The sequence below is a fragment of the Aedes aegypti genome, chromosome 1, assembly GCF_002204515.2.
Source record: "Aedes aegypti strain LVP_AGWG chromosome 1, AaegL5.0 Primary Assembly, whole genome shotgun sequence".
Classification (NCBI taxonomy): Eukaryota; Metazoa; Arthropoda; class Insecta; order Diptera; family Culicidae; genus Aedes; species Aedes aegypti.
Window position 1 is genome coordinate 242,634,869 of NC_035107.1, and position 27,624 is coordinate 242,662,492.

The following is a 27,624-nucleotide window of genomic DNA, read 5'->3' on the forward strand; positions in this document are numbered from 1 at the left end:
GTGCATCGGCTTATCTACTAAAAGAGCGCTCAGCTAGAATATGAGAACCGACAATTACTTTTCTAAATGCCAACTACAAATTATTATCCTAGAGCAGGCCTTGCCTAACCTTCGGTTAAATCTCGGAAACTTTATTGTGTGGCGGGCCAAACTTATTTTGGTGCCCAGGTAATTTCAACATATAACAATCGAACAAAATTGGGTCAGAGAAAAAAGATTCCAAAAATGCTGCTTTGAATTCTACTGAGAATTCTCACCGATTTTTTTATAATCTTGACCAGGATTCTATGAGGCCTTTTAACTAAACGTTTCAAATTAGCTGATTCGGAAGCTGTTTGACAGTTCTGCTATGGAAATGACAGACCCGTATTTACATCGCTCTTCGGCAGATGTAAACAAATGCATACACGGAGCTGTCATATGAAAAGGCCTATCGACACGTTTCCATTTAATTGAGTTGTATGAGTTTGACTTCCCTAAGCTTTCCCGAATAAACCTGTTTGACATCTCACCATGGACTTATCCACGGTCTTCTTTTATCCTCGACTTTCTTTTTCTTTTCTGCTCTAAATGCGGGCAATGTTTACATTAAATGACATCCGGACCAAGATCCGGACAATGAATGTTCACCGGACGAACACGAAGTGGATGAATTCTCCACGAAATCGTTCATTTTTTGTAAACACGGCCCTCAGTAAAGGTTTTCTTCCCGCTGGAAGTTGCAGCGTGACGTCATCGTAGATTAGTTCATGGGCATATTTTACGAGTGGAGTGAGGTGGAAAATGTCCAATAGAGTGATGCAAATTTTGAAATATTTGCTCCCCTATGCTTAAACGATTTTAATTATGGTAAATAGCATCCTCCCAAAGTTTGAAATGATTCGCAAGAAATTTGACTGTGCACACGCCATTTGAAGTTTATATGGAGATTACTATGGAAAACGCCAATCTTTTGTGTTCAGCCCTCTATCTTTTCGTGATCATATTCTATGGAAAAGTGAACACCCTCATCTCATGTGAAAACTTCTCAGCTACAACTTTGCCGAAGACCACTTTTTGATTGGACATCAGGATAAATTGTTATTCATCATCATAAAGTTGGTTTGCATGTATCATGCTTCACCAACTGTTCGTCAGGCAACATTGGAGCTCCTGGCGGGAAGAATAGATCAAAGTAATCCAGGCTACTATGTTCTACAGCAAAAAAGCAGTGTTGCTCTGAAAGTAATTGAATGATCATCCCAGCATGATTTAGATTTTGTTTCCAAAAATAACAAATTATCCTTACATCCCATCGAAATGTGGTCTTCGGCAAAGTTGTAGCTGGGAAGTTTTCACATGAGATGAGAGTGTTCACTTTTCCGTAGATTATTATGACGAGCAGTTAGAGGACTAAACACAAAAGGTTTGCCTTTTCCATAGTAATCTCCATATAAACGTCAAATAGCGTGTGCACAACCAAATTTCTTCCGAATCACTTCAAATTTTGGGAGTTTCATTTTCATCATAATTGACATCGTTTAAGCATAGGGGAGCAAAAACTTCAAAATTTGCATCAGTCTAATGTCCAATGAGAAGATTCTACTCGAATGAAGCAAAATGGATACTCACTAGACTGATGTAAATTCTGAAGTTTATGCTCCCCTATGCTTAAATGTTGTGATTTATGATAAAAATCGTTCTCCCAAAATGTTAAGTGATTTGGAAGAAACTTGGTTGTGCACACGCCAGTCTTGGGAACTGTGACAACAATTCACCACAGTTCATCGATTCTGCCATTCCACCAAAACACAAAGCAGCAACAGCATCAATACCATCAGGCGTTGCGCTGCCAACGGTTCACACACTGCTTGACTGTTTTTGTCTCTCCACTATGACCATTTTCGGGCAGCCATTCCAAGCTGAATGATTGAAAAAAGTGTTAAGGGGACACGGGAGACCGTGTTATTTTCCCTATCTTTTGTCTCACTCTAACAATTATCATCAAAACTTTGCCGAAGCAAATCTCGAGTTTTAGTGAACCGATGAAGCTGAAAATTTAATCGATTGTGCACCACATATATAGAATATAGTGATAAATTTTTCACATCCATATATGGAGTGGTACTTGAGATCTGCTTCTTCAAATGGATAGGATGATTATAATGACGTCCCGTGCGGCCTTAAATCATTCAATCGCTAATATTTCGCTTGTGTTTTCAACTAATTGAAATCTATTAGCTCTAACAGAAAGACCACAATCATTCCGTTACGATACATATAAACAAGTTCAATTTCATACTGCCTTTATCGAGCAAAAATGCAAAACCCCGAAAACCGCAAAAATCGTGTCACCACTGTGCTCGAGTCATTTCGCTTCTTCTTCTTTCTGGCGTTACGTCCCCACTGGGACAAAGCCTGCTTCTCAGCTTAGTGTTCTTATGAGCACTTCCACAGTTATTAACTGAGAGCTTACTATGCCAATGACCATTTTTGCATGCGTATATCGTGTGGCAGGTACGAAGATACTCTATGCCCTGGGAAGTCGAGAAAATTTCCAACCCGAAAAGATCCTCGACTGGTGGGATTCGAACCCACGACCCTCAGCTTGGTCTTGCTGAATAGCTGCGCGTTTACCGCTACGGCTATCTGCCCCCCCCCCCCCCCCCCCCCCCCGAGTCATTTCGCATTCGGGGTTGAAAAACGTTAGGAAGAAGAAGATTACATTTTTGAAGAGCCGTGACATTTTTTTGTTTTGAACCGTCATGGTTTGCTTTGGATTCTGATGGTCGTGTAGAAAGATGTAAATGTAGAGGCGGTAAATGTTTGCTCCAGTACTTTTCTCATCCCTGGCACACGCCTTTTGAAGTTTATATGGAAAAGGCAAACCTTTTGTGTTCAGTCCTCTAATTGCTTGCCATAATAATCTATGGAAAAATGAACAAACCCTTCTCATGTGAAATCTTCCCAGCCACAATAAAAATCGTTTAAGCCTAGGGGAGCAATAATTTCAAAATTTGCATATAAGTCGAAGCATTAAGAATTTTTGACTTCAAAAAAGCTAAAATAGCACAAGTAAAGTTGTTGGTGCCTTTAAAGAAGCCTTATTAAGCCAATACTTGATAGACAGCATTTTGGAAGATGTTGCACGCGTTGCTCGGATGTTGTTGAGCTGGATCAATGATGCAAACATTTAGCACAAAGGCACATGATCAAGTTGTAGCCGATCAATGGAATGTGCAGGTTGGTGATCGAGTTCTTCAACTTAACTGCTCATACCTACTCCGCAAATACTTAAGACCGAGTATACCTCTGCATCTTCATGGTTGTCACGGGAAGGAGTTTTTGTTAGCGTGAAAGATTCAGAGCTACACAATCTAGATTCACCTGGGTAAGTGATGACCTCAATTTAAAAAGTTATCTACTTACATACTCCTATTCTATTATTCTGAACAAAAATATGTCGACTCTGATGACGAACCATTCAAAGAGTTTGTTATGTTTGATAAGTGATTCTTGATATTGAACCGAAATTGTCTTCTATAAGACTATGAAAAAACGTCGACACTTTTTGTGTCGAACTATTCAAAGTTTTTTTGTAACTACAAAACAGAAGTTAAAGGTATGTGCGTTTTTAACATCTCTCATTGTAATTAGAAGCATGAAACGAGCTCACTAATTGATAATCCGTCGTTGACAAACTACTTCAATTTCGTCACCAGCACACCTAACGCATACGGGCTAAATGAATAACGAGCCTGCTTGCTTGGATTGGAATTGACGAAGCACTACCCAGCATGACTCGCGAAAATGAAAAAAAACTTCTCGACGCTAAAACTTATACGACTCGGAAACGATGGACGGCTTGGATTTCACGAAGCACTGTCCCCACAATCAACTAACTGTTTCAATAGTAAAACTATTGATAAACAATTTACACTGATTTCGAAAAATATGGGCGTTTACAACATTGTTTGTTCGAGCCCTTTTTATATAAAAAAAATAAGTTTCGTAAAGAAATAGTCGATCAAAGTCATGGGAAAGAAAGGGTTCACAATGTATTGTACCGACGTCCGTCTCGTTAAAACCAAAGAGTTACAGAGGATTGTTCAAAGACAAAAGTAAGTAAAGGAAGTAAATTTGAATTAAATTAAAAAATGTCTTGGTTAATTGCTTTTTGCTTTGACCAACCCTCTGAAACTTTTTGAAAATAGAATTCAGTTCAATGAGCTCATCATAGTCATCGTAATTTCAGCCAATTCGGACTACCATAAGCAGAGATACAGATTCCCAAACTTGGGCATTTTGTATGGAAAAGCAGCATTTGATTACTAACTTTCGCTTTCGAGACGAAGCAACATAATTGCGCTGAATTTTGTTGATACGGCTCATTCGAGGACCGGATTTACACATACCTTCCTTCCGTAAAACCTTCAAACCTCATGAAAAGTACAATTCGTTCAGGAGTGTTACACTACTTGGCTGCTAAGTCCTAGCAAGGTCAATTTGAACAATCGGTTGTCCCTAAATGGGGAGCGAACCATTTGGCATAAGGTCATTTGGCTTAACGCTGTTTGGCATAATTTGGCATAATCAGAATGATATCCCTTCTTTCAAAAGATGACTGTTCTTGATGGAAAAATGTTATGCCAATTGAATTTATGCCAAATGACCCTGACCCCCGAAATAGATATAGGTGATCAAGTGGCGGAGGTAAATTACGCCAGCAGCGTGGATTATGGAAACCAACTTGAAGTTGTAATCATCAAAATGGACCCGGAGAGATTGGTCTGTCTGCACCGGCTGATAGTCAGAATTTGGGAGACGGAACATCTATCGAAGGAAGGGAAGCAAGGAGTTGTATGCCATGTCTAAAAACAGGTCAACAAACTGAAATGTAAAAACTATGGTGCTTCCCGTAACGCGGATAGATCACCTTTTCGTGATGCGCTACGAGGTAAGATCTACCATATTGTACTCTTGTTGTATTTGTTCTTGGTAATACTGATAAGTTATGGCCGGAAGAGTATAAGAGAGTAACAAGTCACTAAGACCCACCTATTTGTCCTAGAGGATGAGGAGGTTTCAATTCATGAGACAAGTTGTTTCCAAGATCAAGTGCTTATTTTTGAATATCTAGGAGGTAAACGATTCCGAATCAGTATAAAGGTATAAATAGCGGTATCTTTTTCTAAAGAGGCTTTATGCAAAATGGTGAAGAATGATAATTGTATAAAAACGACTACTTCATTATTTCTCAATAGTAATGAAGTAGAACGACATGCACTAAACAAAGGACACAGGTATACCACAAAGATCACAGAAAACTGGTCGCAGTGGTTTATCCCGAACAGAAACAGAAATGGTGCGACCAGTTTGTGGAAATTTTTCAAGTTGGCTCTACGGCCGCTTGACGACGGATCAGATCTTCAATGTAGAGCAAATCCTCCAGAAAGGCGTGAACACCAGGTGCCAGTTCAAAGTAACATACGATAGCATCTATCGATGAAAAATCGCGGACGAAAACAGTTTTTGCGGGCAGCTTCCAAGCCTGATTAGAATGAAGAAATCCTGTCGGGGATTCGTACAGAAATATTGGGTGAAACATCGGAGGCATACACACTTAAACGGTTTCGCCGAGAACCCAACAGCTGATATCTCGGTAATAATTTGACGATTCTCGGTAAAACTTTTACCGAGATCTCGGTAAACGTTTACCGAATCTCGGTAACGTTCGCCGAGATCTCGGCAAAAAAATTCGGATTGCCGAAATCTCGGTAGAACAAGTACCGAGATTCGGCGTTAAAATTTACCGAGCTCTCAGCTGTTGGGTTCTCGGCGAAAAATTTTGCTGAGGTCGGTGAAATAATTTAAGTGTGTACATTTCACAGGATCCAATCAATATGTTCGTTTCGCGAACGATATATCGGCAGCACATTTGGAACGGTGGTCCCAGGTTTGTATAGGGACTGTCTATAAACCACCACGTGGTCATTTTTTCGGGCTCCAGACTTACCCCCCCCCCCCACACCTCGTGGTCATTTGTCCACACAAAAAAAAAATGAATCCAGATGCAACTGGATCTGGAGAACGTGGTTCGGAATCGAGGTTGGAGAAGAGATACGGTCATGGACCGAATCAATTGGTGAAACATCGTCAGCGAAGTTTTACCAAATCAGTTGCTACAGCTTGTGTAGAGTACGCTAATGTATGGGAAAGCAGATTTCCTAGAGATGTTTCAAATCTAATTGGAGTTAGTTGACTTGCTGACTAAGTATTGTCGAATGATGTGGTAGATACTTGGGTTAATTCTACGAGTGGCGTGAGGTGACAATTGTCGGTGTCGTATAGCGAGGTGACAATTGTCGACTCGAGTGAAGTGACTCGCCGTGTAAAACAAATGGAGAGTCACTTCACTCGAGTCGACAATTGTAACCGTCGTAGAATAAACCCAATTATTAAAGAAAGATTATTCCATTCAAAGTTCGTGCAACCGCATGCTAAACGATGCGTTATCTTTCTAGCATTGTTAACTTCCGTTATCCGTTGCGTATATTTCTAAACCGAAAAAAAAAACTTCTGCTGTAGAGTGATATCAATGACATTAAGTGTTCTGCTGATCCTAGTTTATGAACTTTCATTTCTATTACTTTCTTCTTCTGTTTTCCGTACATGGTAAGAGACACGGGATTGCGGGATTCGTCATCTGGCTTCTTGCCGGAATCCCACACCCTGTCTGATTAACGACAATCTTTCACGGTGGTACCAAATACTCTGTCTTACACCTTGTAGAAGTGTGACTCATCGGGGATGTGCTGTGATTTCGTGGTAAAAAAAAGTTGACCGAATGCCATATTTTGCGCTAAATCGCCACTGAGAGATGCAATCATTCACTTCCTTTGATCAGCGCAGTTTTACTCTACCGGCTAAGCCGGCTCGTTTGCCAATTTGGCTAATTTCGTCTCTTTCTCGTTCTCTCTCTCTCGCAGAGTCCTAATGTAGTGTAAACGTTCTAATTAAGTACGAACCAGGTCACACCGTTGTTCGTGTTTTACTTGCATTTTATTGCTCTCATCTGGCCCAGTTTGGGGCGTAGGCGCACTAAGTACCTAACACCGTAAGGGAACGGCTTTGTTTGCTCCTCACGTATTCAGAGCTTCTGTTTACTTCTAAAATTAAACTGGCATCCATCTGGTGGTTCGGTAACATCTCCGTCCTTTCTCCTCCTAGTTGGATGCAGATTCAATAGACCAAATAAAACAATGTTGACCGTTCCGTTCCATTGGTGCGAGTCTAAACGCAATTAATCTATAACGAGCTGTCTACTCTCTCTATGGCATCATAGTTTCGGATCGCGCTTCTTTGCAGTCCATTCCCGAAGATGTGCCAGCAATCAAAAGAAAGCTGAATCACATTCGGAAATATGGCTTTCATTGAAACGACTTTCACGGAACTTCACGCGTATTGTAAGCTCACATGTTTCTTAAATGAACGCGATATTGTGGTAATGAAACTTCGACAGGGTGCCGTGCGTAGGCGTGGGATGTAATGGAAATATGGGGAATACAATCTAGAGATATAAGGACGTTAGAGGATGATCATTCGATACAAAAAGGTATCCAAAAATATACATATATTTGCAATAGATAGCGCGCACTCGTATCAACACGTTTCAAGCGAACACTGAAGACGCAGATGTTCCCGTTCCTGTTGCATCGAAGCCCAATTCCCGGGCAGCTGGTCCGTTGTTGAAGCAGGAATGAAGTCCCCAAACTCACAATTCCTCTCTCAATCAATCACACAATTCCATTCAGACAAAAATTAATGATCACTTAAAGCTTGTTGACTTACTAAGACTCCCGTCTGCGCACAATTGTTCTCCGTAATCGTTCTTACTTATTTAAAATAATCACGTCGATTAAAACTAATATCACAATGGCATTGATTAAGGGTAAAGTTACGCAAGTTCACATCTTCATCTCGTTCGTCGTCTTTTTTTCATCTCTTTCCTTTTTTTTTTGTTTCTGTCGTTTCCGTTAATACTTCTTTTTCTTCATTTGTTTCAGTGGTCATATCTGCTGCTACTGTTACTATTCCTATAGTGTTCGTTTCGTTTCCACTCTTCTTGCTTCCGCACTTTCAGGTCCAATTCAGTTTTGTTTTGTCATTACCATATTCTTAATACATTACGGATTTGATTTCGTTTCCCATATTTTCAGCTTTGCTTTCGTGTATAAGTACTCCTGTTACTCCCTTTTTTTTTGTTTAGTTTCTACGCTGGGTTTTTGTTTTGTGTGATATTTTCAAACTACTTCAAACTCAAACATCTATATTCATTGGTCATTCATCCATCCTATCCTTAGACATACATGTTGACGAAATGCGATTCACTGTTTAGCAATCGATTTGACGATATGTTTTGTTAACAGTAGTACACTATAAGCATCAATTTCAGTAGTTATTCTCAAAGTGGTGGAAATTGGAAATAATTTTTTGAAAATATCAGACTGAAGCATGAATAAAGGGATGACCATGAAGCAGAATACAATAAAGTAAGGGTATATTAAAATGGAGTTTCAAAAAACCATAGCAGAAAGCAGAAAAAAGAAGAAGGCAGAAGAGAACATTTCAAAAATAAACAGTAAAGCTGTCTTACAGAAATGGAAGATTGAAGTTTTTTCTTAAAGTGCAATACGAATTAAAGGCCACTGTATACTTCATAAGGTTGTTAACAAGTGTTTCGATCCCAATCTTCAAGCGACTCGAAAACACTTATTAGGCATATCGTACGAGTGGAGCGGGACATCTCAGCCTCATATTTTCGACTCAAATAAGGCAAGCCCTCCGGTGTCAGCGAATGAAATGGCGTCTTTCAATAGATACAGATCTGTTTTTTTTCCTGCAGGTAATTTCCGTATTGTCGTTGCAAAAGGTCTAATTCTCCCTACTTTGGATAGTGGCTACGGTTACGATAGTTCAGAGCAATCTTCAGCGTAAAAGAACAGCAACGAACGATCTTTGGAGGGATTCCACGGAGGCATGCAAGTCGATTCTGATCGACCATTTCAAAAATATCTGAAACTTTGCACAGTTTTTCAGTTCCATCTAAATCGTCATTTTCCGATATCAAATCTTCAAGTTGAGTCACGACTAACTTTTCAAAAGGGTGTATGTGAAAATGGTTCAAAAATATTCAAAAAGATGCACAGCAAAAACGGTTCGTTCGATTGTTAGACAACTAAGGAAACAAAGTTAGACAACTAAATAAAGATTCCAAAAAAAATACACACAGTAAAAAAAAAAAATTTTCGCATTAAAAAACATAATTTTTGTCACAAAAACTCAAATATCTCAAAACCCTATCGGAATACCAACGTAATTTTTTGAGGGAAAACGGTCCATTATATTAGCTATCTACCATAAAAATTTGGTGATGGTAAGCCAATAAACAAAAAAATTATGACATTTCAAATATTTCACAAATTTGACGCTTAGTGAAATTTTTTTTTTTCATTGTTAATTTTTTTTAGGACCGCAGTTGGTTGCTGAATTTTTTGTTAAGGGTACCACATGAGGTTAACAAGTTGTTTTCATGATATTTTATTTAATTATTCATAACTATTATAGCATCTATTAGAAAGTTAGACGCGATCCAGTGTTGTGATCTAAAGTCTTGATAGTGTCATATATTTTATTGTACGTAACTGAAGAAAATTTCTCTCAATAGTGTTGAAACCTTTTGATAGAAGAAACCTATAAGAAATCTAATATTGAAGACAAAAGCTACAAAAAAAGTTTTCTATACAGGTATACGACTAGTTTACCTGCAAAAAGTTTACCTCGTAGAGAACAAGGCGGGTCTATACCCAGGTGATCTAGTATACGTAAAGCAGGTCGGTTTTCTCGGCGCTGGTTTTCTCCACAAAGTTAAAATCTGATTACACCTGGGTATAGACCCGCCTTGGTAGAGAATAGACTTTGTTAATCATATTTGGGAGAAAGTGAGTAACTTCAACAACATCAAAAACATGATAGGTACATACCATGAACATACTCACGAAAAAGCTAAAAATATACTACCACTATGGTTATAAAAGATTTAATTGTAAAATTTTTCTTCAGTCAAGCAAACGACACCAAACTAGTCAGAAAAAACTTAAAAGTGATTTTGTTTATTAAAATCTAACGAGCAACATGAGTAGTCGCTTTCTCAACTGTTGCAGGCCGTTTGCAGAAAAAAAGTGTTCGAAAGAGCTACGAAATCTCACCGAAAGCACCATAGATAAACTGAAAGCGGCTGGTTATGCTCCAATGTCTACATTGAATACAAATTTACGCATTTGTACGTCCTGCCGTTTGAACGTTGACAAACGGGCAATCTGTACATCATCGGTGGATCAGGTTGCAGGAAGTTCGAAAACAACAACAACTGAGGAATTACTAGATGCACCGACAACAACTGAGGAGTTACCAGAAGTACCAAGTGCAGATAGTCTTGCCACGGTACCATCAGCGACATCTGTTTCAACAAATCAATCAGAAGATGAGTGCATCCAGAAGGTCAACATCGAACGCTTCAACGAAGGGATAGCTGGAAAAAAAGTGACTCCGATTAAATGGACGAAGATGGGTTACGTCAATTATCGCAGAAAAGAAGAAGATTTAACAAAATTATCATTTTGTTTTACTACTACTGAAGAGTACGAATTAACGGCATCAGAGCTCAGCGAGCAATATAATAACGCGAAAACGATCCAAGGAACCCAAAAATTTCACTGTTTCATTCCATTGTCAGAAAATAAAATTAAAGCAAAACTATACTCGAACTGTACTGATAATGATGCAAAAGTGTTCGATATTGTAAAAAAATTGAATAACAATAAATAAATAAATAAGTATTAATAAAATCTCATAACGCATACCCAAATCCAAAACTTTTAAAGTTTATATATAACATTTAGAAACTCATCGATCATACTCTAAAAAAAATATCCTGGTAAAAAAAAATGTTATTTTCGTGTAATCTGTTAATTCATTTTAATTTATACATATATACATATACATATAATATTTATACATATACATAATATTTATACATATAATATACATAATACTAATGAATACATGAAAACGACTTGTTTAATTCACGCAAGGCCCTTAACAATAAAATCAGCAACAAACTGCGGTTCCCGTAATAATTTACACCAAAAAAAAAAGTTTTTTTCTACTAAATGTGAAAATTGTGACATGTTTGAAATGTCATAACTTTTTTGTTTATTGGTTTACCATCACCAAATTTTTATGGTAGATAGCTAATATAATGGACCGTTTTCCCTCAAAAAATTACGTTGGTATTCCGATAGAGTTTTGAGATATTTGAGTTTTTGTGACAAAAATTATGTTTTTTAATGCGAAAAAAAAAAATTTTTTACTGTGTGTATTTTTTTTGGAATCTTTATTTAGTTGTCTAACTTTGTTTCTTTAGTTGTCTAACAATCTAACGAACCGTTTTTGCTGTGCAGCTTTTTGAATATTTTTGAACCATTTACACATACACCCTTTTGAAAAGTTAGTCGTGACTCAACTTGAAGATTTGATATCGGAAAATGACGATTTAGATGGAACTGGAAAACTGTGCAAAGTTTCAGCTCAATAGAAAAAAATGAATTAAAAAATTTACCAAATTTTGGTGCTGTTGCTTGGAATCACTCTTTGCAGACTCATGCAAAATGAGCTTTTTCCTACTTTCAGCAAACAGTATTCCAGGTAGCTGTTTAAAAGCAATCTCTCGATTTTTTGCGGAATTTCTCGAAGATGTTTCAATAAGAATTCGTAGACAAATTCTTGATTCATAAGTTCAAGGGATTCTACAAGGGAATGGTAAGAACATCCTTAAGAATTCTTTATTTCTTTTCTCTGCTAGAAAGATAAATGTCCTCTAAACATAACTTTTCTATGGGTTTAGATTGACACTGTTCTGAAATGTTGACAGTAGTTTTGTTGGGAATAACTCCTATGCAAGATTTTTCTCCAAAAAGTACACGAAAATTACTTTAGTAGTTCATACTCAATGGAAAATGATCCCAGGAATTCATGTATGTAGGGTATATGGTGAATTCCTCGAACAAGTTAAGTTTTTTAAAGAAGTTCTAGAGAAGATCACTCTTAAATACAGTGAAACCTCCGTGAGTGTATGTAGACGGAGCCATTGGCGTAGTCAAGGAGGGGCAAGCAGGGGCCGTTGCCCCTGTTGCTCCGTTGAGTTCAGTTTGAAACAAGCCTTCTGCCAGCCAAAGATATATTTAGAAATCATTCGGAGAATTGTCCCTCCTCAAAAATTGTCTTTTTCATAGTATTTATGTTTATACAAGATTGCATATTGATTTATTGAAGCATAGTGTGATTGACCAGACCAATCGAAATTGCACAGAGAACCAATAAATGGGGCTTGAGACTAGCGAACCATTCAATGTGCACAATTCGAGAGTTCAATTTTCAAAAAGTCAATAACAGCGCCGGCCACGTCCTTACGGTCATCGAGAAAGGGAAGGACTGTTGGTGTGACAACCATCATTACTAGAGACCGAGATCACCTCTGCATCTCCATGATTGTCACAGGATGGGAATTTGGTGGGAAGGGATAAAAAATTACATGTTCAGGATTTGGTCATTGGTAATGACGAACTGTTCACATCTTTTGGAAAAATTCAAAAATGGTTCAATATACTGAACGTTCCACTGTATTTTTTCCAATTAATTCGTTAAAAATTTACAAAAGCTCCTCTCAGATGGTGAAATCTCCGCTCATGACTCTGCAGGCATTGAGAGAGGGGTGGAAATTTTAGGGAGCAGACAACAGGACTCAGAAACGTTTTTCTCTAAACTTTCCTACCAGCCGACAAAAACAAGGCAATCACCCTATATGTTTGAACCTGCATAGAGTTATGCTATGCTGGAATGAATTAGTTTTACATTAAAAATAATTCGCGAGCACGTTGCATTATTTTTCTTGCCGAAGACCAGCATTCCACCGTCATGTCTACACGCACTCAGAGCAGAAAAATAGGATTCCGGTTAAATACTATTAAAATCTAAAAATCTAACACAGTATTGTTCCGGAAAGCAAAAAAAAAACACGCAAGTTCGTAGATCGCCATTCACTATTAAAAAAAACATGAAAATTTCACGAAATCGAGCAAAAACGTGACAGAAAAACGAAAGCAGCCTTTCACACGCTCGGCTTGCTACGATCTCACAAGATTGCATTTTGATTGATTTCTTTAAAAAGTTATGGAGTTCACTAAAATCTTATTTTCTTCCAAAATCTTACCAGAAACCATTTAAAGGTTCAAATGTACCAGAAAAGCGGGTGGGATGTACATCAAGCATAGTAATTTTCTCTGAAATTCCATGGTAGTTTTTAAAATGGGCGTAGTCAGCTAAAACAGTATTTTTCACCACAGAATTTCTTCCCGTGATGGTTATTTTCCAATTCTTCAAGAAATTTTGAATTTGTTTATTTCTAGAAATCTTTTCTTGGATTACCTCGAATTTCTCCAACCAATCGTAAGCAGTACCTCAAAGTTTTTTTAGGAATGTTCCATCAATTGTTTCAAGTGTTCTAGCAAAAGAACTGGCTGAGAAGTTCATAAGGATTACTCCAAGTATTCGCCTAAGATGACACCTCCACGACTTCTCCTACATATTTTTGGGGTTTTTCATGCAGTCTCTCTTGAACTCGGTCAGTAGTTACACTCGGAGTTCAATTTGGAATTATCTAATTTTGAGAATCGCTTCAAGAGTTTGAATTCATTCTTTGTATAATTTGTTCAGTTATTTTTCTTGACATATCTTTAGTTATTTTCCACAATATTCTTTTAGAAATTGCTCTTGAAAATTCTTTAACTCCTTCAAGAATCCCTCCAAAAATCCTTCATCTGTCATTTTCTCTGGGAATCCTAGATGAAATTCAATCTTGAACTAAACAAAAAATTGCTCAGAGATACCTCTAAGAACTCCTCCGAAAACTTTTTACCCTTTTGCCTTCACCATTTTTTTCTGTCATTTTCCCATTGCTCTTTGTTCCTTGCCATTTGCATTTTGACCTGTGCTTTTTTCTTTTTGCCCTTTTACGTTTGTCCTTTGTACATTGCTTTGTCCTTTGTACATTGCCCTTAGGTCTTTACCATTTCGTTCTTTTTCTTTTGCCTTTTGCATTTTTCCGTTTCCCCTTTGTACTTTGTATTTTATCCTTTTCCCATTGACATTTTGCTATTTTTCTATTCCTTTTTTTTCTATTCATTCATTTGAGTCTAGATTAAACTTTGGATCTGACTCTGGTCCAATTTAAAATCCACGTACAGATCCAACAAAATCAAGATCAATTAGATCTAATTCCAGGTCCAAACCCAGTTCCATTCAAAAACCACATCAAGTTTTATTCAAGAATCCAGATCCAAATTCAGATCCAAATCCAGATCCAAATCTAAATCCAAATCCAGATCCTGATTCAAATGCAGATCCAAATCCAGATTTAAGTTCAGATCCAACCCCAGATTCAGATCCAAATCCATTTACAAATCAATATCAAAGGAGATTCAAACCCGATCTGAATTCAAATACAAATCCAGATTCAAATGCATATTCAAATCCAGATCTAAATCCAGATACAAATTCAGATTCAAATTCAGTTCCAAACCCAGATTCGAGTTCAGACCCAAACCCAGATCTTAATTTGAGATCCAAATTAAGATATAAATTAACATCCAAATTTAACTTCGAATTTAGATCCAAATCCATATACAATCGGATCGGAACAAATCGAGAAATCCAGATCCAAATCCAAATTCAGATCCAAATCCCGAATGCAGATCCAATTCTAGATCCAAATCTAAATCCAAATCCTGATTTAAATTCAGATCCAAATCCAGATCCGAATGCTGATCCATTTTAAAATCCAAATCCAGATCCAAACCCAGATTGGAGTTCAGATCCAAACCCAGATCTTAATTAGGATCAAAACCCAGTTTCAAATTCAGATCCAAACTCAGATTCAATTTGAGATCCAAATCAAGATTCAAATTAAAATCCAAATTCAAATTCAAATTCAGATCTAAATCCAGATCCGAATGCAGATCCAATTCTACATCCAAATCCAGATCCGATTCAAGATCCAAATCTAAATTCAAATTCAAATCCTGATTGAAATTCCAGATCTAAGTACAGATTCAAGTCCCGATTTTAATTCAAATTCAAATCCAGATCTTAATCCAATTCCAGATCCAAAGGCATATTTAATTCCAGATTCAAATCCAGATCCAAATCCAGACTCAGATCCAAACTCAGATTCAATTTAAGATCTACATTAAGATCGAAATTCAAATTTAAATTCAAATCTAGATCCAAAACCAGATCCAAATCTAAATCCTCCAGATCCAAATCCAGATTTAAATTCAAATCCAAACCCAGATTCAAATTCAGAACCAAATCCAGTTTTCAATTAGAACCGAATTCCGAATCCAAATCCAGATCTAAGTAAAGATTCAAATCTCAATCTGAATTCAAATTCAAATCCAGATCAAAATGCATATTCAATTCCAGATCCAAATCCAGATTCAAATTCAGATCCAAACCCAAATTCGAATTCAGATCCAAACCCAAATGTTAATTAACATCAAAAACCAGTTTCAAATTCAGATCCAATCTCAGATCCATTTTGAGATCTAAATTAGGATCCAAAATTAAATTCAGATCCAAATCCATATACAACTTCCAATCAAAATCCAGATCTGAATCCAAATTCAGTTGCAAATCCAAATCCAGATCCGAATGCAGATCCAAATCTAATCCAACACCAGTTCCAAATCTAAATCCAAATCCCGATTTAAATTCAGATCCAAACCCAGATTCAAATTCAGATCCCAATCCGTTTTCAGTTAGAACCCAATTCCGAATCCAAATCCAGATCTAAGTAAAGATTAAAATCCCAATATGAATTCAAATTCAAATCGAGATCCAAATGCATATTCAATTCCAGATCCAAACCCGGATTCGAATTCAGATCCATCCTCCGATTCAATGTGAGATCCAAATTAATATCCAAATTCAAATTCAGATCCAAATCCAGATGCTTTCTGAGCATTCATTCCCGCATTATTCTAGAAATCACTCCAGATAGGGTGCAAAGCTACTTGGGCACTTCAATGATTGACTTTGGCATGGGGGGTTTTTCTCGGCCGAATCGTCTGAAACAATAAGAGCTCAGTGGCTTTCAAAAAAAAAAACCAGTTTGGCAGTGGCCGAAGTGAATCAAACGTATCAAGAATAGGATCCGGCTCCCTATTACATAAAAAGGCAAAATGCTAAAATTTCTTCAAAATATTTTTCTTAGAATTTCTACGAACTTTCTCTGGAGTTCTCCAAAAAGTTCGCCGAAGTACCTCAAGTGATTTTTTCTCAGAATTCCTTCAGCTGTTATACAAGAATTCTTTCAAAGATGCATTATCGATAATTTCAGTGATTTTTTTCAGGATTTTGTCTAATGCTCCAGGCTTTACTATCATATATCTGAATAACTCTAAGAACACAAAAAAAATATCATATAAAGAATTCAAAGATTTTTTTACATATTGCTTCTTAGATTCCACAAGTTCCTGCTAGTGATATTAGAAAAAAACATCTTGAGAAATCCTTGGAGATCTTCTTGAAGGAATTTCTGCAGTGTGTAACTATTTCTAAAAGAGAGATTTTTGACGAATTATTGGGAAACACAGAGATTCGTATTTATAAATCTTTGTAAAAATGTTGGTGGTCTGAAAAAAAAATCTTGGATTTTCGATGTTGGTTTTGGTGTTAATTTTAAAAGAACCCTAGAAGGTATGCCATGAAGGATTTTTGTAGGTTTTTCTCAGTGATATCTCTAAAACCTCTAAAGAACTTTGGATAAAATTGTTGTCGTTCAGGCAAGAAATCGATTGAAGAATATTTGATAAAATGCGCGCAAAACTGATGGCAGAATTCCATAAAAAATACCATTTCCAAAAAAATAGCTGCATAAAAGTATTCCTAAATCAATCCTTAGAGGAATTCCGAGTGTAATTCTTGAAGAAATTCAAGAGGAAATATATGAAATCATGCATATGATGCATCATTAGTTGAACTCTTTGGAGTAGTTTACGGAGTGCAAGAAGTGATAACTGGTACATTGTGTATTTAGAGCCATCAATTTAGTAGAACGCAATGAACGGAGATTCTGAAAGAGCTTGGAGTTATATCTGCTAGATACTTGTCGAAATTTGCGGGTTATTCCTGGAAGAAATGCTAATGGAATATATTTTGAAGGATTCTACCCCATTACCCCGAATCCCATTACCCCGAATGCCATCACCCCGAATGACATTATCCCGAACTCCAATATCATGGGGAAATGTCATCAATATCATCATGGCAAGATAATTGTAAATTCGGGGAAATAGCATTCGGGGTGATGGAGTTCGGGATAATGGCATTCGGGGAAATGGCATTCGAGGTAATGGGGTAGAATCATTTCAAAGTAGTCTTTGCAGAATTGTATGAAATTCTTATGTCCCTTTTCAGTATGAAAAGAAAAACGCTGGAGGAATTTAGGGATAAATGCCTGGAAGATACCATACAAGCATGTATGATTTTTTTTATAATCCTGCATTCGCATACCGTTGGGAACCTCAGGTTGATCGTCTGGGCCTCTTACTGACCAGGGTGAAGTGATGTAGGGTGCAAGGGTATCAATTATGGTCGGTTTTGCGTATTGAACCTACACAAATTCTGTGCCAGTTTTCAGATTTCTACATAAAATGAGTGATGTGTCGAGAATTCATGCTATTCCCCTGGTTAGATTCTAAAAGCCATGTTTTATTCATTCCGTCTGTATTAGTTGTTCATCTCAAATTGGAGCCAGAGAGGAACCATCTCAAAACTTTTACAGTGAAGTTCTTCATCGTTGAGAATAGGTTAAGATTAAGTGATGCCAATAGCAAAATTATGAACTAGAATATTACAGTCGCCTTTCGCTTACTAAACAGTGATTCGAACATCGCCACCTCTCACACATACACACAATATACACACTCAACCCATCCCCAAACCCTTCCAACAACGGACCAAACCCACCGGAATAAGCTTCTGCCGATTCGAATATTCTACGCCTCTTCCGTTCCCAATAGCGGTATTATTGTTCTTTCTTTTTTCCTCGTAATTATTTGTATAAAATTTAAGTAATTCGTTACATCTTACCTGTCGTTCCATCGGTCAGTTCAGTTTCGCGTTTCACGCCCCGCCAACGTATTCTTTCTTCCGTTTCGCGCTGCTCTTGCAGTGTTCGCTTGCTCAAAGAAGGCACATTAATTACTTGTTGCTTCTCACAATTTAAATAGGATCAAATAAAACGTATAGGGGATACACGATCATAGTGGATTGATTGTGGATGTGGCGTGGTGGGGTGTTTTGGTAGGGGGTCCGAAACATGCAAACCGAAAATGCGATGTAGAACGCGATCTTCTACTGGTAGTTCCTTTCGAAGCCATAGCACATCCCCGCGAACGCAGGTAAGTCTAAGAGACATTCAGAACCACACACAAAATTTCGCCTTCCTCCTATCTATGCTAAAGACAGTGTTCAATCAAGAAATCATATCAACCATTCGACACTTTTACGTTCCACCCAAGTCCGCTACTGAGCTTGTTGCGTGTCATCCGGTTGGTGCTGCTGCTGATGTTGATGCTGGTGCGGATGAAGTGCTGATATCTGGGTCTGGCTTTCGGCCATCTCCGCTAGGGAATCCATCGACCGGATCGAGTCCTGCGACGTAAGCGACGAGTTCTTGAACATGGTGGTCAACGAATCCCGTGCCAACTGGCCGAGATGACTGGTCGGCAGAATGGCCATCCCACCCATGCCGATTCCACTGGATGGGGTGGGCGATCCTTCGGCCATGTTGCTACTGATGCTGATACCGCTGCTATTGGTGGTAGTGCTTCCGGCGCTCGTCCCTAGAATGGATGACGATAAAGGGGGATGGGACAGTGGGTTAATACCGCCTGGTCCCCCGCTTCCTCCGCCATATTTGCTGGTTAGCGTATCGATGTCATCCTCGGAATCCTCGTAGTCACCTCCCAGATGGAATATGACCTTGGGATGAGGAGACCCAGCCGCCGTGGCTACCGGGGCTGGCACTATCGTAGTAACCGGAGTGGTTATAGCTTGAGACGACGGTGGAGGTGGATTCACCAAAAGCTTAGGTGTCGTGATGGTATTCTCGGGGGAGATATTCTCCTTGATTTCCGCCTTCAACTGACTGGATATGTTGTCCACGCTGAAAGTGGGAAGCTGCGGAGATTGCTGCGAATGGCTAACCTGCTGATGCGGGGTGATAGTATTCTCCGGCGAAACGTTCACTTTCAGGACCTTTTCCTCGTCCCTCGAGGACTTGCTCCACGTGAACAGCCCTCCCATGGGGCTTTCCTTCCGCGACGGAGGCTGCGAAGAAGAAGTATTCTCCTTCGACGCCGATGAGCTTCCTCCCGCAGTGCTTACGGTTCCACATTCGGAACTCGGTGGACTAGATTTGTTGGAGGAAAACAGGTTACTAGGGCTGAAGATGGACAGCAGCTTTTCGATGGCCGGGGAGTAGCCACTGCCAGAGCTGGTACCACCACCACCACCGGACGAACCCGTCGAAGCGCTGTCCGCTTTCGGGTGGTTTCCGATCGAGGATATCCACGAGGTTTTCCGCACTCGCGGCGGCTTTTCCGATGATTTACCCGCTGCTGGATGAGGAGAATTTCTAGTGACGGATTGCTCCAAAACGAAACCTACAGTAGGGTGTCCCAGGTTCGAAAAGGCATGGTACTCAACCCTAGAATGAAAGATATGCTCATTTCTAGCATTTTATAGAACAAATGAGCTACTAAATCTCAAAAATCTCTTAGGGATTCTACCAGATAAATTTATGAAAAATGGTCATGTTTCATTAAAGTTGATAATTCGACGTTTTGTGCAATGGTTCGACAATTTCTAATACATATTTTCTTATATTTCTCCGAGTATTTTATGCAATTGAGCGGTGTTGGTTTAGAATTTGTTTTTTTTTTGTCTACAGAGGCTGTTGGAACCTATAAATATAATTTTTGAGTTATTTTTGGTAAATGATAAACTGTTTTGAATCTCAAAACCTGAATACTATAATATTGCTTTATTTGAAACGAACATTTTCTCCCATGGTAGCCCCAGAAGTCAAATGATTTTCGACAAGCTTGAGACAAATCGAATCAAATGAACGCTATGCAATAGTTACTAGGTTTTGATTACATACCTACTAAAACTGTTAAAACTATCGAAAAACAAAAAAAAAAAATTGAACTGATTTCGATAATTTCAGCCCATTGTTTGTTCAAGCATTTTTTTTTTGTTAAAAACGCTTTATTCTATTGAAAAATAGCATCAAAGTCGTTGGAAAGAAAGGCTTAAAGATTTTGGCCTTTATTACACTAACAGGCAGCATCAAATTTGAAACATTATATACTCTAGGCAATAACTAGTCGATCGATTTGAAACTGGAACGTTCAATATCAAGGCTAAACGTCTTGAAAATAGGAACTTTAGAGACCTCATGTCTGCAGAAAAGAGATCAAACAGAAACCCAAAAGGGATCAAAAAGAGTCCACACACGAACCAAAAAGAGACTGAATGGGAACCAAGCAAACAAAACGAAAGTCAAACGAAATCAGGACAAAAGTTTTTTTTTTTTGTGGATTTATCAGAAAATTCGACCAAGAATTTCACTAATAGCTGTTCTAAGATTTTCTTCGAAATCATTGTGACTGTATTCCTTTTCTTTTTTTATTCCTTTCCTCCTTTCATGAGTTTCCTTTAAAAAAAATCATTAGAAATTAATGTGGGTCTTTGTCCAAAGTTTCCTTCAGATATTATTCAAAGGATTTTTCAAGGAGTTCATTTAGTCATTCTTTTACGGACTTTCCAAAAAAGATAGCCTTGAGATTGAAACCTGGTATTTTTTCAAGGATAGAATGTAGTTAAGGATTTTTTAATCTTTATTAATGATGTTTTTAACCCTAGGCTAGGTCATCTCGGGGCCATCAGTTTTACTTTCCATCCGAAGGAAGTCGTCATCATAACCTTACATTATAAGTGACTATTTCGGGATTGGGATTCGATCGCAGGCGATCGGCGTGAAGCAAATGGAAACAAGTTCAAATTGCCGCCATTTAAGACATTCTTGACAGATTGCCTTCATGTTAGTTCGAATGGAATTGTCTAGGTGTCTAGATTTTCAGTCATCACTGGGACTTTGGGAAATATCCTCCGATTCGGAGTTTTTTCGGTGGGTCACTGGGTCAAGTCGGGTATAAATTACTCCAAATTCCCTTTCAATCACTTTTTACCCAACCATTTGACATAAATCTGACTTCATTTCGATTTGATTTTATAGTTTCAGAAGTTCTGTAGAAATTCTTTCAGAACTCCTACGCGATCCTCTGAAAGAACTGCTAGACTCTTGAGGAAGTCTTTGAGGATTTTATAGATAAATTGTTGAAAAAATAATAAATAAGATCTCTGGATAATATCCTGTAGGATTTTCTGGAGTACTTTCTTGAAAATCATAGAGCGCAATCGTTGAAGGATTTTTGGAGCAATTACAGGAAGAAACTATATGTTGAAGGAAACTGTTCAACATTGGCTTGGGAGAATAGATAGAAAAAATCAGCATAGAAACTTCTGGAGTAATTCTCATGGGGTTTCCTGGAAAATCTTTGTGAATTTTCTTGAAAAAATTTCTGTAAAAATCTTTGGAAGACTTCTAAGAGTAATAACTGGAGAAATCGGTGGAAAAGTTAGTGGAAAATTCTCTCGGTGAAATCCTTAGTAAGTCTCTGAAAACATTGAATCCCCGTGGAAATTACTGGAGGTAGTAGAGTTTGAATGTTTAAGGATTTCCTGAAGAAAATTCTGGAGGAATTCCTCTAAGAATCCGCTAAAAATTGCTTTGAACGAATTCTTGAAAGAATTGGTAAAACATATCTAGAGTTATTGTTGGAGTGATAGCTAGGGGAGTTCTTCAAAGTATTCCAGATGAAATATCTGTAGAATCACTCGAAGAATTTCTGAAGCTTTTTTTCGAGGAATCTTAGAAAAAATTCCGGAACGCAAGTCTCTAAAAATCTCTGTTTTCTGAAGTCCATTTTTCAACCAAAATTGTCTTCAATGTCACTTCTTTCTTTTCCTGTAGTTGATACTGGTGCAATATTCTAAAGTCTACAAAGAAAACTTCAAAGACTTTTACACGACTATTGTTTGGGTTTTTACGGAATTAATTCCAAGGGACCAAATGCAGTGCTAGAAGTGCTACCCAATCTGAACCCGACTACTACATCTCTATCCGTCTCGGGTTATCCCATACATTTCTCGAGTAAAACTTCCATGCATTCCACAAATGTTAATATAATGTTTCACATTAGCGAAAACTACAACAATTATTCTAGTTATTCTTCCGATCATTGCTTCACAAAAATCCCCAGGGATCCCGTCCGGTGTTTCGATCGATTGTTTTACCCATAATTATTTTAGATTGTTTTGTTTTTTGAAGATCTTTCAAAACATCCACGAGTCTAGAAGCTATTTCAGAGCTCCTTACAGGTGTTCATGAAGAATTTCTACAGTATATTCATTAGAGAATGCTTGAGGATTTCCGTTAGAGACACTTATCACATTTTTTCAGGAATGTATTTATCACGTTTTAAAAAAAAATCTTGACAACTTACTAGAGACATCCTTGGAAGAATTCCTGAATCAAATCACTGGGAACTTCCGTTCTATTACGACATTTGAGTTATATGTGGTTCTCACTCAATATAACGATATTTTTGCGCTCGTTTAATTATTTTAGTACATATTATGATCATTTTCTTTGTCCATTCTTCATATCAACATACATTTTCTTTGAACTGACGTCATTTATACCGGCATCTTCATATAACAAAGATCCCTTGCGAAGTCGCTATAACGAGCTTTGATTGTATACATGGATGAATTGTTGGATGACTTAGGATTTTTTCTGAGCTTTTCAACGAGATTTTTAAAGCTGGGCTCTTGGATCCATGGGCTTAGCTCGCGAACAGGATTCGATCTCAGATCCTTGACGTTAGAGGCGTGTGTTCTAACCCCTACACTTGGACCGTCCTCTTTTCTGAGCTATTCATTGCGGAATCTTTAGATCAATATCTAGCATTATCCTTAGAAATATTCCAGATTGAATTCTAGAAGCTAACGTGAACGAAATTTTCGGAAGGATTCCTTAGAAATTCCGTAAAAATCACTATTTAAACTCTCGAAGAAATCTTAGAAATCATATCTGAAGAAAACTTAATTCCTGAAAATCATACGGTACTACTACTAATCATACATACTAACAGTAATGTTTGTAATAATACGAATCCGAAAAAATATATTGAAATATCCTTAGAGAAACATCTGGTTGGATATACTTATGGAAACTCTTATCTCCTTATTTATTTTTGATTTATTTTTGTTTTGTTGGCTCCTGTTCCATTTTTTTTTTGGTTTCTGTTGAGTCTTTTTTTTTATTTAAGTTTTTTTTGAGACGCTAAGTGTGCTAACAATATCAATAGTCTTAAACTTTGAACACCAGTACTTGTTTGGAAAACATAAAACTTGCTATATTTCCACTAACAAACTAAAATTGTATGAAACATCGAACATAACTGATAAATGTTACTCCAGCAATTAATTGTTCCAAATGATTGAAATAACTCAAACTTAAAAGGATGCTTAAACATATATTTAGGCAGAAAACCTGGAACCGTTCAGTGGAGGGCCTTCTACCTAATTTCATTCATGATATAACATAGTAAACTGCAATATGCAGTTTAGGAAGTTTGATAATGAAAGCTTACCCAGAAAAATGTAATGACACATATTCCGCTTAGTTGAGTTTGGAGATAAACTGTAGCTCAATTTTCAGTATCATGCAGTCAACTCTCCATAACATATCTCGATATAAAGATATAGTGGAAGTTGAAAATTTTCCACAAATAATATCTCTCAAATAGGTACTTCTTAATTATAAATTGTCGCTAATATTGAGCTGTTTGGTTTTTGAATGAATTAACTCATTACGCGTGGTAAAGGTGGATTATTATTTTTTTAAGGCACTCTATGCTCGTGGCCACTACTGTGCCGGAATCAGGTGATCTGTAGCTTCTTTACCGATACAGATCTATTTTTAACTTATCTATATTTACATATCAACTTTCACTCTCTCCTACTCTTTTACTCTCACACCGAGCAGGTAGGAGAGAGCTTTGTTGTTGGTGAGGCTAGCTGCCTGCGAAGAGGGTCAGTTTGTCTCCGTGAGGCGTCTTCTGGTGGCTGGACGGGTTTTTTTGTGGAGGGGCTGGGAATCGAACCCATGACCTTCCGCTTATGAAGCGAAAGCGTAACCTCAAGGCTACAGACCCCCCTATAAAGGTGGATTAATTTTGGATGAAATTATGATAAAATCCACGTGCTCGGCTGGGATTCGAACCCAGGACTCTTGTATGATAGACGAGCGCTTTACCAACTAAGCTACCGAGCAACTTGGTGCCTCAATAACTCAGAAGGTTACAAGTTTCGAATTCAAATCCCCACAGATCACACAACGCTTTTCACAACCCACATTCATCCATCTCATATATACTACACACGCGCGCAGAGCGACTGCGATTTATTTAGTGCTGAAACTGTTTGCCTATCATACTCATATCGTTTCCTCAACAATTGTATTGGGGAAGTGCTTAGTTGGTAAAGCGCTCGTCTAGCATACAAGAGTCCTGGGTTCGAATCCCAGCCGAGCACGTGGATTTTGTTCATAATGTCTCTTATAATTTATCCATCTTTAGCACGCGTAATGAGTTTATTAATTTATTTAATGATAGTTATAGAAACATAAGAAAATATTAGAAAAACATACTTTGAAAATAGAGGGAGCCCATATGGCATAAAGTCATTTGGCATAATCATATTAAACGCTGAGTAGATGTTTGGCTTAATTGGGGCTCCAATATATTTATGCTTCTTTTCAAATCGGCCGTTCTTCATATTATGTCAAATTATCATGCCAAATGACCCTTATGCCAAGTGGCCTTTGGACATTCGATTAATTATGCCTAATGACTTAATGCTAACAGAACTTATTCCAAACGACTTTCTACCATTCGAGGTAACCCTTTTGAAAACATTTGCACAAAACGTTCAAATATTACAAATTTTATAAAAATGATCGATTGTCATAAATTTATCCGATGGCAAAGCCAGTTCATTTGTTCTACAAGAATATTAAAAATGATCATATCTTCCATTCTAGGATTGAGCAGCATAACTTACCGAAGTTTGATTTTTTCCCGGGACACCCCAACCTACAACCAACCCGCCCACTCACCTGCTTTGACGTCCTTGTCCAGGCTCTGGATCGACGTCAGGGTGTTCTCGTTGGAGTTCCCACTGCTGGCCGGTAGCGTCAGCCGGGCGGCCACGCCTCCGACCAGCGAAGACGACCCGACACTCGACGACGATACCGACACCGACGACAGGTCCTGCACATCGTACAGCGACTCCTGCGAACTGGTGCTCATCTCCAGACTGGACAAGCTGTTGTTCTTCACCTTCAGCAGATTGGCGTTGACCAACATGGTAGGAGGTTCTTTGTTCGTTGTGGTCAACAGTTGCTGTGGTTGTTGCTTTTGATGGTGTTGTTTCTGTGGGATGAGTGTTATGTCGCCCTGTTGGCTGGAGGTGGACTTTACTAGCGGAGCCGTGCTCACTGAGCCGATCGATATCGACGAGGACGAAGGTGAACTAACGATCAGATCGAAACTTTCGTCCGTCGAGCTGATAGAGGTGTTGTTGTTGAAGTGGGCGTTGTCGATCGAATCGATGCTACTGCTGATGGACGAACAGCAGCTGTCGTCCATGGTGGAGGAGTGCGTTCGAGTATGATGGCCAGTAATGCTACCGGTTGCTCCGGTCATGAACCGTTTCACTTCGAGATCGGGACTTTCGATCGACGTGGATGAAATTACCGAATCGTTCAGTGTGCTGCTCGTGGAAGGTAATCGTGTATGCTTGGGCTTTGGTGTCGGTGGGATTGTAGCTGGTGTTGCCGTTAGAGGCGATACGAATTGTGTCTGCGGGGGTTGTTGGGGTTGTAGTGTTGGTTGCACGGTAGCTGTAGGTGTTGGCAATAGCACCGGTGGCGTATTCGTTGCCACCGATTGCTGAATCGGTGACGATGTTAGTTTCGGTGAACTGACAAATGAGGACAATGCAGGAGCGGAACTACTGCTTGAAGGTGGCATCCGGCTGATGCCACTGGTAACGAGCGGTGATGGCGATATGGACGAGGATGACAGTTTCCCTAGCGGGTAGTTAGGCACAGACGACGACGACGATGCCGGTTCCTCGACGGTCACCACACGAAAGCGCGAATTTGCCGCGAAGAACAGTGTCGGCGAGCTTCCCGTCGATGAGGGCGACGGTGAGGTAGATGTATTGCTCGTGTTGTTCATACTGGTGAGACTACTGGTACTGCCGCCGGTAGACTCGCCGACACGTGTCACCTGGAAGCGATTCCGCGAGGGACTCGGCACCGGGGATGCGATGGGTGATGGAATCGGACTTGGCAATGGAGAACGTAATCGCCCACCGGTTTTCTTGCTCGGATCCAGCAGATGGTGATGGTGCTTCTCGCCGGCGGTTGCCCCACTCGGAGTAACCCGGATCGACGAACAGGTGAGGGAGATCTTCCGCGAGCCCAGGTGCGATCCCCGGAGGCGTTTGATCGATGTGCTGATCGGCTCCGACGGTTCCTGCGGGTGTTTGTTACGTTCGCACTGAGCGCGAATGTTGTTCAGCAGGCGGGCGTACTCTGGGCCAATGTCGAGGGAGTTTTCCTGTAAAGGGAAAATCAAGACATATTAGACATTTTTTAAAGCTATTTATTTGGTTCATATTTGGTAACACTATTTTCCGCATAAAACTACATTTAACTGAAACGCTTCAAACAGTTTGACCAAGATAGGCCATAAAGTTGCCCAAGTAGTTATTTAACCTACCGCATTTGCATAGCCCACACTACGCGCAGCTCGAACGCGAGTATGACCCCAAGCCACGACGTTAAGATCATCATAGGAGATTTCAACGCTCAGGTTGGCCAGAAGGAGGAGTTCAGACCGACGATTGGAAAGCTCATCGCCCACCTGGCTGACGAACGGAAACGGCATACGACTGATCGACTTCACCGCCTCCACAAATATTGGTCATTCGTAGCATCTATTTCCAGCAGATCCTCACATATCGGTACACCTGGAGATCACCTCAGCAGACAGAATCGCAAATCGACCACGTTTTGATCAATGGACAGCACTTATCCCATATAACCGACGTCAGATCCTCCGGCCATTATCAGGTGATGGTGAAACTGCACCCAGAAATGTCCGTCATCAACGATGTACGGTACCGACGCCCGTCTCGGTACAATCTAGTGCGACTAAAACAACCAGATGTCACCGATGCGTACGCGCAGCATCTTGAGGC

The 27,624-nt window shown here is 38.9% G+C and overlaps 1 protein-coding gene and 1 non-coding gene across 4 annotated transcripts in view; both read right to left on the bottom strand.

Moving 5' to 3' along the window:
- Window positions 1–18,145: 18,145 nt before the first annotated feature.
- Window positions 18,146–27,624, bottom strand: part of LOC5563615 (serine-rich adhesin for platelets) — a 116,329-nt gene continuing 106,850 nt past the window's right edge. For 2 of the 3 annotated variants that reach the window (XM_021837366.1, XM_021837367.1), the window contains exons 6-7: window positions 25,472–26,981; window positions 18,146–19,781 (exon numbers count right to left, since the gene is read on the bottom strand). In XM_021837366.1, coding sequence (XP_021693058.1) covers window positions 18,685–19,781; window positions 25,472–26,981 — 2,607 coding nt within the window. In that variant the 3' untranslated portion in view covers window positions 18,146–18,684. The remainder of the gene's footprint in view (window positions 19,782–25,471; window positions 26,982–27,624) is intronic. The other variant, XM_021837368.1, reaches the window with a different exon arrangement.
- On the bottom strand, window positions 24,557–24,628 carry Trnad-auc. The gene has a single exon. It is a non-coding gene; the product is annotated as a tRNA-Asp (tRNA).